The sequence below is a fragment of the Thunnus maccoyii genome, chromosome 8 (assembly GCF_910596095.1).
Source record: "Thunnus maccoyii chromosome 8, fThuMac1.1, whole genome shotgun sequence".
In the NCBI taxonomy this organism is placed as follows: Eukaryota; Metazoa; Chordata; class Actinopteri; order Scombriformes; family Scombridae; genus Thunnus; species Thunnus maccoyii.
Genome location: NC_056540.1, coordinates 23,900,191 through 23,914,940, shown reverse-complemented (window position 1 = coordinate 23,914,940; position 14,750 = coordinate 23,900,191). Strand labels below are relative to the sequence as shown.

At 38.4% G+C, this 14,750-nt stretch overlaps 1 protein-coding gene and 1 long non-coding RNA gene across 11 annotated transcripts in view; one reads left to right on the top strand and one right to left on the bottom strand.

Annotated features, from left to right (window-relative positions):
• LOC121901576 overlaps nucleotides 1-14,750 on the bottom strand; it is a 214,293-nt gene that overhangs the window by 7,820 nt on the left and 191,723 nt on the right. For 4 of the 7 annotated variants that reach the window (XR_006097325.1, XR_006097324.1, XR_006097319.1 and 1 more), the window contains 2 exons: nucleotides 5,679-5,788; nucleotides 2,956-3,035 (listed from right to left, as the gene is read on the bottom strand). This is a non-coding gene — a long non-coding RNA (uncharacterized LOC121901576). Of the gene's footprint in view, nucleotides 1-5; nucleotides 2,844-2,955; nucleotides 3,036-5,678; nucleotides 5,789-14,750 lie in introns of those variants that run through there. The other 3 variants (XR_006097322.1, XR_006097320.1, XR_006097323.1) reach the window with 3 other exon arrangements.
• The window catches only part of rab28 (RAB28, member RAS oncogene family), a 47,865-nt gene continuing 38,849 nt past the window's right edge, over nucleotides 5,735-14,750 (top strand). For all 4 annotated transcript variants that reach the window (XR_006097317.1, XR_006097318.1, XM_042418409.1 and 1 more), the window contains exons 1-2: nucleotides 5,735-6,178; nucleotides 12,771-12,867. Coding sequence is in view for 2 of the 4 variants with exons in the window: in XM_042418409.1 (XP_042274343.1) it covers nucleotides 6,104-6,178; nucleotides 12,771-12,867 (172 nt within the window). In the remaining 2 variants the exon portion in view is untranslated. The remainder of the gene's footprint in view (nucleotides 6,179-12,770; nucleotides 12,868-14,750) is intronic.

Here is a 14,750-nt window from a genome sequence, read left to right as displayed (position 1 = left end):
ACAATGATGAATAGCTCTGTGATTCCAGGACAGGGCAAACTGACAGCTACCTTTAGGGCTGCATGTCAACACAACGAGAGGAGTATTTCAGGGTTAAGGAGGCCCATGTCACTGCGCCTAAATTCAAGTCAAGGAGGGGTGAAAAAAAAAAAAAAAAAGATCCTCACTCTGGGTTGTTGGTGGATACAAAACATTGTAAATGTTTTCCTTCAGGAACATTCTTTAAGGTTGTCTTTGGTATCTTATTATCACTGGAACTGAACTATTACTGGAGTTGTATTAGCTATTATTCTGCACCCAGTAAAAGTGTTAAGTTGGGGTCAGCAGGGAGCTGCAGTGCATCAGCCATCCTTCTTTGGCCTTATAAAACACCTACATCCCTCACAGACGCCCACACAGCCTGTGGGATGCTGTAAATCAGGAATAAAAATGTATTCTGTGCTGTTTACTTTAGTTATAAGACTGATGGAGATGAGAGGAAAATAATAGCAACAGAACATAATATAAATAATTGGACACATTAACAATGAGAGCACCAAAGATAAACATTCATGGTGGCACAACAGGAAAGGTCTCCGTTTTAGCACTGCGCAATGCCACTGCGCTTTTACGCACGTACACGCCCAAACAGCCAGGTGAATACGCTTTTGGTTGATCAGCGCCCCATCTTTTTTTTTTTTTTAACCCTATATGGTAAAAAACAATCCCCCTACCCACGAACGGCGCCTATTTGTCCTAAAATCTGATCTCCTTGATGCAGGTATGTGCCACCCGAGGCCCTCTCCAGCAGGCAGTGATGCTCCTCATTGGCTGCGCTGGAACTTGAAGGACTGAGAGGGATACTGAGGAGTGGACCGTCCCACATAACTTCCTTTCATACCTGCATGTGGAGATATCTGATATAGAGGGACATGTCGCGGATTTTTTTTTTCCTTTCAGCCTGCGATCATTGAAATGCAAACACCCCCATCAGTGAACATTAGCCCCATTCCAGCGTCTCCCCGTTATTATTATTATTTTATATAGTTTACTTTAATGCGTGGGAAATATATTTATTGTATAGCTTAATATGCTGTGACTGTTTATGCTGTGAAACTAAATGAGACAGAAATTCATTTGGATTTTATGAATCACGGGAGCTCCTTTACGCAAGCATTTATGGATAATTACGCACAAGTAACCTATTTTTTTTCCATGTTATTTCTCAAAGAATCAAGGCGCTCACCCTTATTTTTAATCTTTAAAACTACTTTCTGTCTCAGGAGGAAAACGTACACCTTGGGAATTTTGAAAGCTGTTTGGAGATAAAAAAAAAAGAAATCTGATTTTAATCAACCAGAAATCTGACTCATCCTCGTTGCCACACTCCATTTTAATCCATGTGATTTATTTATTATTTGATTTCTCCTCTTCCTCTTATTCCCGTGTAAATTATAACACATGTACATTTTCTTTCTTAAACGAGCTCTGGCCTAAATTGATCTTCATGGTGTTGTGGGTCAAGGACAATTCAGCCGTTTGCTCTTGACTTTTATTCAGAGCAGTAATTATATTCATTTACAGAGAGACTCTCCAGGTGTTGATCTGTATCAAGTGACAGAACTATCATGGAAAATTGGCATTTAATAGACATTATTTGACACGTTATACAGAGCTGGAAGTAAACTGCAGGCGATGTTAGGCTCGATTTGACTGAAATGAAGGTAATTTATAATCATGTGGTTATGAAGCGAGTACTGTCGGGTCATTTTGTGGCAGAACAAGTGACAGTTTATCCCCAAATTATAAAATGTGTTTCTCTCCAAATTAAACTGCAAAAAAATGTTCACATGACAATCAGTGTTATTGAGTCATAATTTCCTTACGTGTAAGATTTGGTTGGCAGGTTGGTTTTAACTCGCCTGACAATCTCTTAATTTACTTTAAAAAACAAACAAAATAAAAAGTCTTTAAAAAAAAATGAGATAATTTTCCCAATTACAAGATTCACATTTAAAAGAATAAAACAGGCGACACGATCTCGTCAATGCCAGCACGACTTTCACTTGATCTGAGAAATTCAATATTTTAAGAATTGATGACAGGTGAATTTAATTTATTTTCAGCAGCTTTAATCGAGAATAATCCATGTTAGATCTCCCTGAAATTTCACATCACACACAGGTGTTTTAATGTGTGTATAACAAATATAACATATTATAGGCCTACGAGATTTTAGGATTATAAACAGCGTGTTTTCTAATATGTAAAACGAGACTAAATCCATGAACACGGGTCGGTTTTCATGTATTTAATCATTTTAACATTTTTATCTCTATTAATTTACTTTGCACCACAACTCGCCAAGATTTATTTGTGTATGATCAGATATTTATGTATTTATTAGGATATATGTTTTACTCAAGTATCGTTATGTTGGGCTTCAAGGAGTAACGTTATGAACACTGTAAAACAGATCAACTGCATCTCTCTCAAAGAATGATCTTTTTACCAAACACTTTTAACTGTGGACTGTACTTTTTTTTTTTTTTTTAAATGGACGTCTGTAATAAAACCCAAATTCATTTTATGTCGAGTTTTCTTAGATTTACTTAATCATGAGAGGAGAAATGTTCCAGTAATCGTGAATTCATTACTTTGGTGCCACAGCTTCCAAATTCCTTGTTGCTAAATGGATTAAATAGTCTAAACTCCACCCTACATGAAGGATAAACTGGCACAAACTTAACTGATCACAGCAGCAAAATAAATCAGTGAAACTAACAAAAATATATAATTAATAGACGTTTTTAAACTGCTGCTGCGAATAAGAATCGCCGTCTTCGTCTTTGCTCTTAAGCGTCCTTTTAAAAAAAAAAAAACAACAAAAAAACAAATCAATTAAGCTTCATTTTTCCTCCAAACCTTTCTGTCCGGTTTGGGAAGCTGCCAGTCACACCCTCATAGTGAACTGACCTGACACTGACTGCCACCTGCTTCAAAGTGCTCCAGGTGCAAATTCCTCCTCATCCCCCATGAAGAGCGGCATCCTTCCCCTGCAGAGAAAAGCAAGTGTGAAAGACGAGTCTGGCTTGTAAAACACCACAGTCCATATTCTCCTCTAATAGGACAAATAATGTTTATTAACAAACACCATCATCAAACATAATCCTGTCATGTATGTTGTAGTGGACTTTGGGGCTTTTGAACTGAAACCTTGAGTTCATTTTTTTTATGATTAAAAGATTTTTTAAAAAAGCTCAACATCACAGTAAATATAAAGGAAATGTGGTAGCCTATACTTTACAAAAAGTAAACGATGGAAATGTTCTGTGTCTGATCACAGGCTGCAGATTACAGGTCTTAATGCTAAAATTACTCTGAGAAAATCCTTTTTATGTCCTGATCCTCCTTTTTTGACAGATTCATGTTCAATAAGACTGTAACAGGCTGCAGTTCAAGGGCTTTGACACAGAGGTTTTTCCTTGTATTCCAATGAATTACTGTCTTTATTTTTACTTCAATGAGTAATTGTGGTGCAGATTTTTAGCCTTTTTTCTTGGTGTGATGTTTTATCTTCACACACAAATTTACTGCAAACGTTTAAAAACAAACATAATTTAAAAATCTGGGGAATAGTCCTGATTGACAACACACCAGGGCCATTAGCTCAACAATAATACATTATTTTTTTTATATATTTGGATTATTTATATTAAGCATTGAGTCTTGAACTAATTTGGAATAATTTATAAATACAGTAGAGAGTAATGTCACAAAAGAATGGGATTTAAACGATCTGTTCGGTCAATTTATTCAAGACTGCAGTTCAAATTTGCCAATAATGGTCGTAGTTCATTTGGTAAATACATCAGTGTGGCATGTAGAGCAATCACATTACACAGCTGCTAAGACATTCCTCTAAGCTGTGGCAAACTGGGAGACTGTTCAGCTGTTGAGTAGTGGAAAAATGAATGCGTCAATCTATCTGTGAACAGAAAGCTTCAAGACTAATGTTAATGTTTGAAAAGTCGATTAACACCGCAGAACCTGTATTTTTTTTTTTTTTCAGGCAAAACCCTTAAAAGGTGGCTGCAAGTGTTTGTTGAACTCTGTCAGATTTAAAACTGTTTGACAGCTGAGAACTGTAATTTCATTCAGGTGAACCTAAATTGTCATATAGTCCTCATAATCAGCACTTAATAATAGTCCGTTTATAATTTGACTGACCTGTGGAGCCTGTGTGTGTGTGTGTGTGTGTGTGTGTGTGTGTGTGTGTGTGTGTGTGTGTGTGTGTGTGTACCAGCGTGTACGTGCACATGTATGAGATGAGAGACAGCGTATAAGATTACTGCCTAAAGACAAGTAAAGCACAGCTGGCTGTCAGAAGTATAAATCTGTTTTATTAGCAATATGGATATCAATATCTAGCACAGTAGTTTTCAGCTAACAGGCAATATTTTATATACTTGTTAATCATTGAATATGCAGTGTAATAATAACATATTATATGTATTAAATATTACATTGATTGATGTCTACTAGTTCATTCATGGAAGAATATTAGTCCTGAACTATACTAAATCAATGGGATTATCAGATAATGCACTGAATACACTATATGTGTGCAAATAAAGGGGCACCCTGTGCAAGAGTGTGTGTGTGTGTATGTATGTGTGTGTGTGTGTGTGTGTGTGTGTGTGTGTGTGTGTGTGTGTGTGTGCGTGTGTGTGTGTGAGCGAGCAAGCAAGAGAGAAATAGATGAAGAGACAAGATGACAGGATCATATTTTAAATAATAATGATCTTTTAACACATGTAGAAGAAGTATACTGATCATTTATATAAGTAAAAGTAGCAATATAACATTATACTGTAAAAATACTCCATTACAAGTAAAACTCCTGCATTAAAATGATTAACAAAATGTGCTCAAAGTATCAAAACTAAAATTAGTCATTTACCAGAATAGACCTTTTAAGAATGTTATAGGCTATCTTATATTATTGGATTATTATGACTTATTATTACTGTTACTTATTATTTTAATGTGTAAGCAGCGTTTTACAGTAATGGTGAAATAAATTGGTCAAGGAGCTTTTAGCCTTCTGCTTTATATACAGTTGGGAGGTTTAATGTACAGCAATGCATCATGTTTTATATAATGATCATATGTTTTCCATTACAAGTAAAACTCCTGCATTAAAAGGATATTATTCACAAAATGTGCTTAAAGTATCAAAACTAAAATTAGTCATTATGCAGAATAAAACCTTTAAGAATGTCATAACTTATATTATTGGGCTATTATGATAGATTATTACTGTTACTTAACCTATTATTAATGTATAAGCAGTGTTTTACAGTAATGGTGAAATAAATTGGTCAAGGAGCTTTTAGCCTTACTACTTTATATACAGTTGGGAGGTTTAATGTACAGTAGTGCATCATATTTTATGAGCTGATCATGTGTTTTGTGTGTAAACTTTGCAAAAATAACTAGTAACAGGACTAGTTGTCAAATATGTAGTGGGGTAATAAGTAAAATATTACCCTCAAAGGTAGTAGAAGTAAAATAGGAAACCTCAAAAGATGATGAAATGTACAATAGTTTCTTTCCACCACTAAAGTAAGCTGTGTTGCTTTGTTTAGACAATGTCAGGCCTATTTTTTGTGTGTTTATCATGTTTTTATACTCACACTTTGACCCGTGTTACCATGGCAACAGCAGCGCGTCACACACGGGACGGAACCATACCGCAGGCGGCGGGGTTTCCGGTTCTGATCTTTTCCTTTGTGAGAAAAAGGGGCTTCAGAGCGACAACGTTAATATTTACACAACAAATCGTGTCTTGTGGTTTTTTTTGCATTTTGTTTACGTCCGATGTATCATTGTTTAAACAGAAACTCCGCGTGCACTGAGGCAGCAGTGTGTGAGTGGATCATGCCGAGCACAGCGGCTGTGTGTTGTGGAGTCAAAATGGCGTCTGCTTGCCCACTCAACGGTCGTTTAATCCATCTGTGATTAGCACTGGCAGCTACATTCAACAACCAGTCACCAGCTGCTAGTGTTTCGTTTTCCTCCCCCACACAGATAGCTACTTGTCGGGGCACATTTTAGCATCATGTCGGACTCGGAGGAGGACAGCCAAGACCGACAGCTGAAAATTGTAGTGATTGGAGACGGTGCGTGTGGGAAGGTGAGACCAACACAGACACACATAACTCACACATAAACGTTACTAAAGTATAGCTTTCACGTCTAAAATCTCCTCAGTAACAGTCTCATTGTGTGTTACACGACGGTTCAATCAGTATCCTGCTCTTAACGGTGCTCACCGTGACGCTGCGGTGTCTCCCAGTCACCATGGCGACCGACGCTAATGTTGCTAAGTTGCTAACAATCATAGCAACATGATTGAATGTTATAACATCCAGTGGTGGAAGAAGTACTCAGACCCTTCGCTTAAGTAACAGTACTACTACAGCAATGTAAAAATACTCCATTACAAGTAAAAGTCCTGCACATCCTACTTAAGTACTTAAGTATTATCAGTTTGATGGAGTTTAAGTATTGCAGTTAAAGTAGTGGTTTGGTTCCTCTGACTGATATATTATTATATATGACATCATTAGATTATTAATACTGAAGCATCAGTGTTTAAGCAGCATGTTACTGTTGTAGCTGCCGGAGGTGGAGCTAGTTTGAACTACTTTATATACAGTTATCTAGTTTAGTCCAGTGTTTCCCAACCTAGGGGTCAGGCCTCTCCAAAGGGTCACCAGATAAATCTGAGGGGTTGTTAGATGATTAATGCGAGAGGAAAGAAGAAAAGACAAACTTCTGACACACAAATCTGTTTTCAGTTTTTGGACTTTTTCTCTAATCTTTGATTTTTGGTGAAATATTGGATCATTTGAACATTTATTGAAATTAAACCATGTGAGAAGTTTAGAGGGAAAAATCATTACTTGGTGGAGCTGAAATGTGACCCCAACTACACACTGCTTTTTGTAAGAAGTAAAAAGCCAAAAAGGTTGGAAACCACTAGTTTAATCTTTAACAAGGTAGTGTAGTGGAATAGAAAATACAATATTTCCCTTGTGGAGTGGAAGTTTAAAGTGGCATCAAATGGAAATACTCAAGTAAAGTACAAGCACCTCAAAATTGTACTTAAGTGCAGTACTTGACTAAATGCGCGTATACACTTTCCACAACTGATAACGTCATAGTTGCCTTGTGTTTACAGCAGAGACAGTTAAACACCTCACAAAGTTATTTATTACCTCCTACGCCACAGTGTAATGTTTTTGCTTTGTATTGTGTTTGCAAACATTTTAAGGGATACAAACCTAAATATGGAACTAATTTGAATGGAAAATCTGTGAACAACAACAAAAATAAATCTGTTAGCTCTCGGAGCCATTCACTAATTCACTGTCAGTGGACAAAAATATGAAAAAAAGGTCACACGTCTTATTCATGCTCAGATGTCCAGCTTAGGATACTGTCCAAATCATAGGATTCAGAATAATATAAATCAAATTTAATGTTAGATTTTCCTTTTAGGACACCCACACACCCAAAATCAACAGATCAGCATTATAATCCTGTAAATCTGTTTATACGCTTTCACCATATTGTTTACGGAACATCTGAACTTCATTACATCTGCCTTGGTGATGAATTCCTGTTTAAAAAGTTACTCATCAGTGGATGAGTAACTTTGGAAACTTTATGTACAATTGTATGACAGCTGTTAATGGCAGCAGGGACAGGCAGGGAGATATTGACTGTAATGTTAATATTGCAAATAATTGGTGGCGATAGAGACTTACTGTCATCAGAATTATCAGCTACAGTTATCACTTGTAGTAAGGCCGATAGTTTAGTTGTCAGATAATTGTTTGCATTCATTTGCAGTTTACAGTTGGGTGTAAAGAACTTGCCTGTCTTATAATCAGGAGATTTTTGTCGTTGTTGTGGATATTTTACAAGGTACAGTGCTGCTGGCCGTGCTGTAATTTAGTAATTTAATCACCATTTTGAACAAGACATTTTTGTTTTACTGGGATCAGATTGCTCAGTAAATCATCAGTTGGCTTTCTAACCTACACAGAGGAGGAGACACTGAAACAATAAATTTGTGAGGAAAAATAGTCCAAATGATGGACAGAGGTTGATAATATTACAGATGCAGCTCTGTTTTCACTGAGAGGATGTGTGGAAAGCCAGTAAAATCAGCTAAATTTTGGCAGCAAACTTTGCATTTTATTGCCTCACTGCTCGACTTGTTATTGACTGTAATTTTCCTCCATAAAAATTGGTGATTGTTACAAAATTAGTTGGCTGTTATATTAACATATCTTTGGAAACTAATGTTACTACTAACAACATTGTTCTCAAACAGATGTCTGACATTATGCCAGACCACAAGCTTGAGCTGCTGGTAAGTCTCTCAAAACTGATAAGATGTACATTTATAAATTACATAGTATAGTTTTTCCCAAGGAGGTCCATTCACACTGAGTAATAGTGAGGGGAAAGGAATTTATGTCAGCCAGAGCTTCAGCTGGTTGAATGAGTGATTGGGCAGAGAATTAGAAATACTGAAGAACCTAAACATAATGGTAGATAATGGACACGGAGGAATAACATTTTTAAAATTGCATCGTGGGCTGAACATAGCACCTTAAGTAACTCAGTATTAATCACACATTGTAGTGACTTCATAGTAAAGCAAAGCTAAATGTCAGGATTAGTAGGCAAACAAATCATGCCGTGCCAGATAGCTGCTCTTAGTCGAATAAAAATTTACACATTTTTGTTCTACAGTAATTCAGTGTGAACTGTTGGAAACAGTTGCAACCTCAGTTTCGAGTCTCGCTTGTAAATCAAGTGGCCAGTTTTACAGAGTCAGCGGACATCTGTAGTTTTGATTCTGTCTCAAAGATAACATAATGGATTTAAATCTGGCACAAATCCGTTGTTCTAAACCTATTAAGTTTACCCAGCCCTTAATCCAAATTGCATTTGTGCCTGCGGTGTTGAGCCCATAGTGACACGCCCACACCTCCGCAGAACCCTGCGTGGTCACATTGCCAGATTTGGTCTGAATGCGGCCATAGTCTTATACTGTGAAGACATGATTCATCATGCTTTTATCTGCGGATTTAATTTTGTTTATTCATCAAAAGGGCCCTGTTTAAATTCTAGGTAGGCCTATGTAACCTCACAGCGTTACCTAAACAAACCTATTACAACAGTTAGGTATAGTGTTGGGTTTTTTGCCTTAGTTGTGTCTCTTTCTGTACCGCATTCATTCATTTGGTAATCAGCCAACTAAAGTGATCACTGTTGTATGGCCTAATTATTAAGATCTAAGAGATCTTTAAGCCTAAATTAAACACACTAAGCAAAACTTAAAATTTCCTTTTTTAAAATGGCTTAAATGTTATTCTTTTATTTAATTTGAATAGGTAGTACATCAACATAGATGATGGATTTTTAGAGTCCCTGCGTTTGTCTTACTGTTGGGGACTGCTGCTACTGCTCAGTGTTATACAGCATATGACAGATGATAGAGGAAAGCTACAGTATGCTCAGCCTGGCTCTTGCAGTGATTGCTTTTGGTTGGTGTAACTCTCTTGTCCTGGCCAAGGACCCCCTTCTGCATTTAGCTCCAGAATGAGGCCCCATTTGAAGAAAAAAAAAAAAATTCTATCTGGATAGCCCTCATGAGAAATGTAGCTGTTGTCTCACTTGATAGATTGCAATAACAGTGAGAAGAGACTCATACATGAAGACTTTCTTTTATGATTGTCAGAACAAATCTACAATTTCACAGTGCATTGTCTCTCCCTTTACTGAATCTACACAACGCCTTAGGGTGCTGTCAAGAACTGCTGTTACTGCCTCCGCCCTTTCAAAACCACTGGACTGAAGCATTCAGTATATTCACTAAAATTATTTAAAGGATGTAGATTAAAAAGGCCTAACTTAAATCCACAACACTGGAATTTTTTCCTAGTCACACCAAACAATCATTAGCAGCAAACCAAGGAGGTTGTCATGACAATTCAGCTATGTTTCTTCTTCACTGCATCTCGAGTCCTCCGAATGAATGAGTGTGAATGTAAGGCTGGGACGTCAAGTGCTTTTCAGCTACACATCCCCTTTCCTAACTAATCTCTCCTTCCCTTGGGGAGAAAGAAAATGAATGTAGCAGTAATGGTGAGACCCGATGAGAAAAATGAATGTTCTCATTCTGGAAAGTCGACATTTTCTTTTGGGAAAGGGGGGGGGGGGGGCGCACAGAACACACACAACTCAGTCAGTTCCCAGTAGATACGCTACATTAATAACCCTCCTCACACCGCTGCCAGGTGTCAGCTCGTCACTGTCTGAATGACTTACCTGCTTGTCTGTTTTGGGCAGAAAACAGGAGCCCTGCCCCCCATTTTGAGTAGGCACCACTGACTGACATCTTGAATGCCGTTTCCCCCCTTATTAATGTCAATTTGCTCAGCAAATTGCAATCGGATCAGTTTTTCTTGGACGGCATTTTCGGTGGTATTTTTGCTTGTGGTTGGTTGTCCATTCAGAAATACAGGGAGATGTGGGGAGGCTTGTCCACCTGAGCAAGATGTTTTTAAAATATGGAGTCTCACATTTAGCCAGGCTCTTAAGGCGCTGGGCCTAACTTACACACAAGTCCATTTTTCAACCTGAGTTTTAAGTCACTCAGTTTTTCTGAATATTTACTGTTCTCTTTCCCATAGAGTAAAGAGAGCTTTAGATACAGGTTTTACTGAATCAGCAGTGTTCCTTACAGCCAAATTGTTTGTTTTTACACTACAGAATAGCTACGTTTTAATCAGACTTTATTGTTGAAGAAGAATAAACCCACTCTTGATGCCATGCTGCAAAAATGCACTGCATCGCTCATATGAGTTGCATCACATGAACGTAGACAGCTTGCCATATTTTTTTTCTCTCTCTCCCAGTTTCTTGTTTCAGTAGAACTTCCCCCATTTCCCGGCATTGGTATCATTGGTGACCCTGTGCTGTTCTCTGTTGGAGTGTCAGGATTACGCCAGCTTTTACATTCGCTGGTTAGTTCCAATTGTATGGTGGAAAAAAAGGACTACGTTGAGGGAGGAGAGCCAAGCTACTGGAATGCCAAGACAAATGGCCGACTAGGCCAACGCGAGCATGTGGAATAAATTTTTGCTGTCCGAGCTTGTTATTCCTGTGTTGTCAGTGATTGTTTGGGCTACTTAAATGGCCGATTTTCTCCTTGTTGCGTCAGTCACCTCTAGTAATTTTTCAGTCACTCTTGCGTCTGTGACATGCTCCGCAGGCTGAGATTTAAAAAGTCTGTAGGTTAGTGAACTTTGAAAAGAATTAGGTGGTTTGATAAAACATTATTCTGCACCTCCAAGGACATGTTAACCAAGAAAGCCATGAGCAAAAGACAGGATAAAACCTTCAGTATGTTTAATTGAAAGTTTAAAAATCCAATCTAGGATAAACTTAAAGGTTTGATATGAAATTTGGCATCCACAGTGACAAATCAGTGCTTTAGGAAAGCCAAATGGATGCATGTTTACTTGAATATTTTTTGGTTAAATTAGATAAAGATTATTGTAATTATATTCCATTGTGTCTTTCCTGGAGTAACTCATTTGAAACATGATTTGGTTAAACCTAAATCCTCATGAATGGAGGTAGATAAGGGCACCGGCTCAAGTGAAAGCTTAGTGGATTGAAAGAAAGAATTTAGTTTGAAATCCTCTAACTCTTACTGATTGTCAAGAACCACATTAAAATGCATTTGCTGCCACATGAACACTCAGGGAATCCCATTGCTTCACTTCTCTGTTGTGTTTATGTAAGCACACTGCTCTAAAGATAGCTAATAGACATTCAGCACTTCATTTTTTTCCCCTATCCTCATCCATCAAAATGAATTAAACTTGGCATGTCAAGCCTGAGCTATGAATTCCCATGGATTTCAGGAGAGCCCCTAACATGCTATTTTTTTTCCTCTGCTCAAACACAACAGTGACAGTGATGGAGGTTTTATAATTTGTGGCAATTATTAGGTCTGCAGTCTGGAGACATGACACATACTCCGACACCTGTTTTTGCAATCCTCGTTGATTTTCACTGTCACAGCCGTGGCCTGAGCAGTAAGACGGCAGAGGAGGCAGACAATTACATCAGCGTACCTTCCAGTCAATCATGACGTTTTTTTGAAGGTGCTTAAAATGGATTTGTAATGATGAAATTAATGTCCTTCAGCTCACACTTCACGGTTACATCACCTAAGAATTATGGCTGGGGGGAGGGGGGATTGTGTTGTGATATGTTAAATTATACCGTTGTATTTTTGTAACTGCTTTGAAGATAAATATTAGAAAATGAAATATTGTAAAAAGCTTAGCTTGGCATTTGCTCAGTATGAATGAAATCAAAGTTTTCCAAGTTCTGCTTACCACTGAAATATTACTTTTTCAGGAAGTGCATTAATATTCTGTATATTTTCCCTGGAAGGAGTTTTGCAGCATCTAGCATTTTGCCTTGAGCCATCAACCCATGGGCCATATATGTGTGAATATTGTTTATTAGGCCGGCGCTGCGCACAGAATCAAAGCTTCTCCTTTATACCGAGGAGCATTTTCTTTTTAAAATACTTAACGCCTTCAATTTTTCGGTCCCGCTGATTGCTGGAGAGCTGTCCTGGCTCTCATTCACTGTGTCTCTCCCCTTTTGTCTCTCTGTTTCAGACATCACTCGCCACCAGGTTTGCGCAGGAGGCCTTTGGGAAGCAGTACAAACAAACCATCGGCCTGGATTTCTTTCTGAAGAGAATAAGCCTTCCAGGTGAGACACCTTCATAATCTTTTGGGAGTGCTCACTTGTTCAGAGACTCAGCACGGACACGCGTGTTGCAAAAACACGTAGCAGCAGACTGCAGACTTGTTAATGCAGTAAAAATACTTTGGATGTGTATTTTAAGGTTGCAGATAGACAGACTGACTTAACTGTCAGTTGTTGTTTTTAATCAACCTTAAGATTTTGTATGTTTGTGTGTACTTACACTATCAGTGCTGAAAAGATCCAGATTACCTGAAGCTGTAACAAAGAGGCCGTTTGTTCCACCTCCCCTTCTCTTTCTGTCATATTTCTATCTCTCATATTTTCTTGTGCTATTCGTATTTTCTTGTCCATAACATTTCCAGGCAGAGCTAAAGTTTATTCTTCAGGTTAACTCGGGAGCTGAATGTGTCTTTTCTGGTAGCTCCTCATTGTAGAGTGTCTGCCACTTCTCAGGCTTATTCACTCTGAAAGCTCTTCTCTCCAGAGCAAACAGCACACTCTTTTTTTTCGACTCCACAAGGCCAATGGACAGCTTATGTCCAAACGGGCGAGCCTTGCTCATAATTCTGTGGGCACAGTACAGAGTAAATACATTTACATTTTATATTCATATCCCCATATGATCCCCACGTTCAACTGATCTTTGTCCTGCGCCACATAAAACATTCATGTTCTTATTTGTTTATGTTGAACCCGCAGAAATAAAGCCATACTCTGTATCCCCCTTAGATCTGTAAAATAAATGTTTATTGACTAATGCTATATTTAGATGAAAGTACTCCATTTTTACTTCCTAGCATGTGAAATGGGGATTTTCAGCATTTTAAATGGCATTTCTAAAACTCTGCCAAGGCCTAAGCTCCAGAAATCTGCAAAGTGCCTCTATTCTTTCATTACTAATAAAACAACATTAAGCAAGGGCAAATTAAGTGCTAAAAGTAAAAGTTATGCTGATTTGTGACTTGGCTGAAGGATTCTATTTTGATTCTGTGTCAGTTTCAGCTTATGAGACTTAGGAGAACTAAACCCCCAAAAATGTTGTGGTGGAGTCAGAATGAAAAGAGCCAACCATAAGCACAGGCTGGGCTCAACTCCTTAATACGAACTCGAACAAATGCTGTTAATCGCGTGACTTCTCTTTCCAGTAAGTTTCTTTCCTGAAATAATTATTGTGCATTTGAGTGCTAAACTGTAAACCTTTGTTTAAATATAGTGTACATACATCTGTATCAATGGAGCAGCAACAACATGGGTTCAACACTAGAGTTGTTAAATGGCCCATTTTCTGGGGAATTGGGTGTTGATGAGCTGATGAAGAGGAGGGTGGCTCTGCAAGCTGGGTGGTCCCAAACTTCGTTAGGACCCCCACCCTGCCTTGTATTGGAGAGGTTGTGTGGCTCTCCGGGTCTCTGTGGGGCTGTAAGGGTCTTTTGCAGCGGGGGGGAGAGTAGCCTATAGCCAGTGTTGGCCCCCTTTCACCATGAAGGCCCAGCTTGTCAAACTTAATGTACATTTTCCAACGCAGGGAGAGGTGAGGCGAGGCCGACTGGCACACAACAGCCTCCTCTGTGTGTGCTTTTTATAACAATACCTCTTCCAGATGTCTCGGCCAAACCAGCGAGGTACAGGCAGCGAAGGGGATTGACCAGAGATGGAATTAACTTGATAAATTCTTTCAAACCAGAACTGTCGGAAGCTTCTGCATCTGCGTCGGCTTCACATCAAGCTGAGAGGATGATTTCTTAATCAACTTTAATCAGCTAATCGCCTGACCTCGTTATCAGTTTTAATGTTCGTCTATCGGGCTCGCAGGCAGAGTTTCTACTTCTTGTAAAAGCAGAGAAACGTCACTGGTGTTGAGTCAGCGTGAATCTTTGAAACACAAA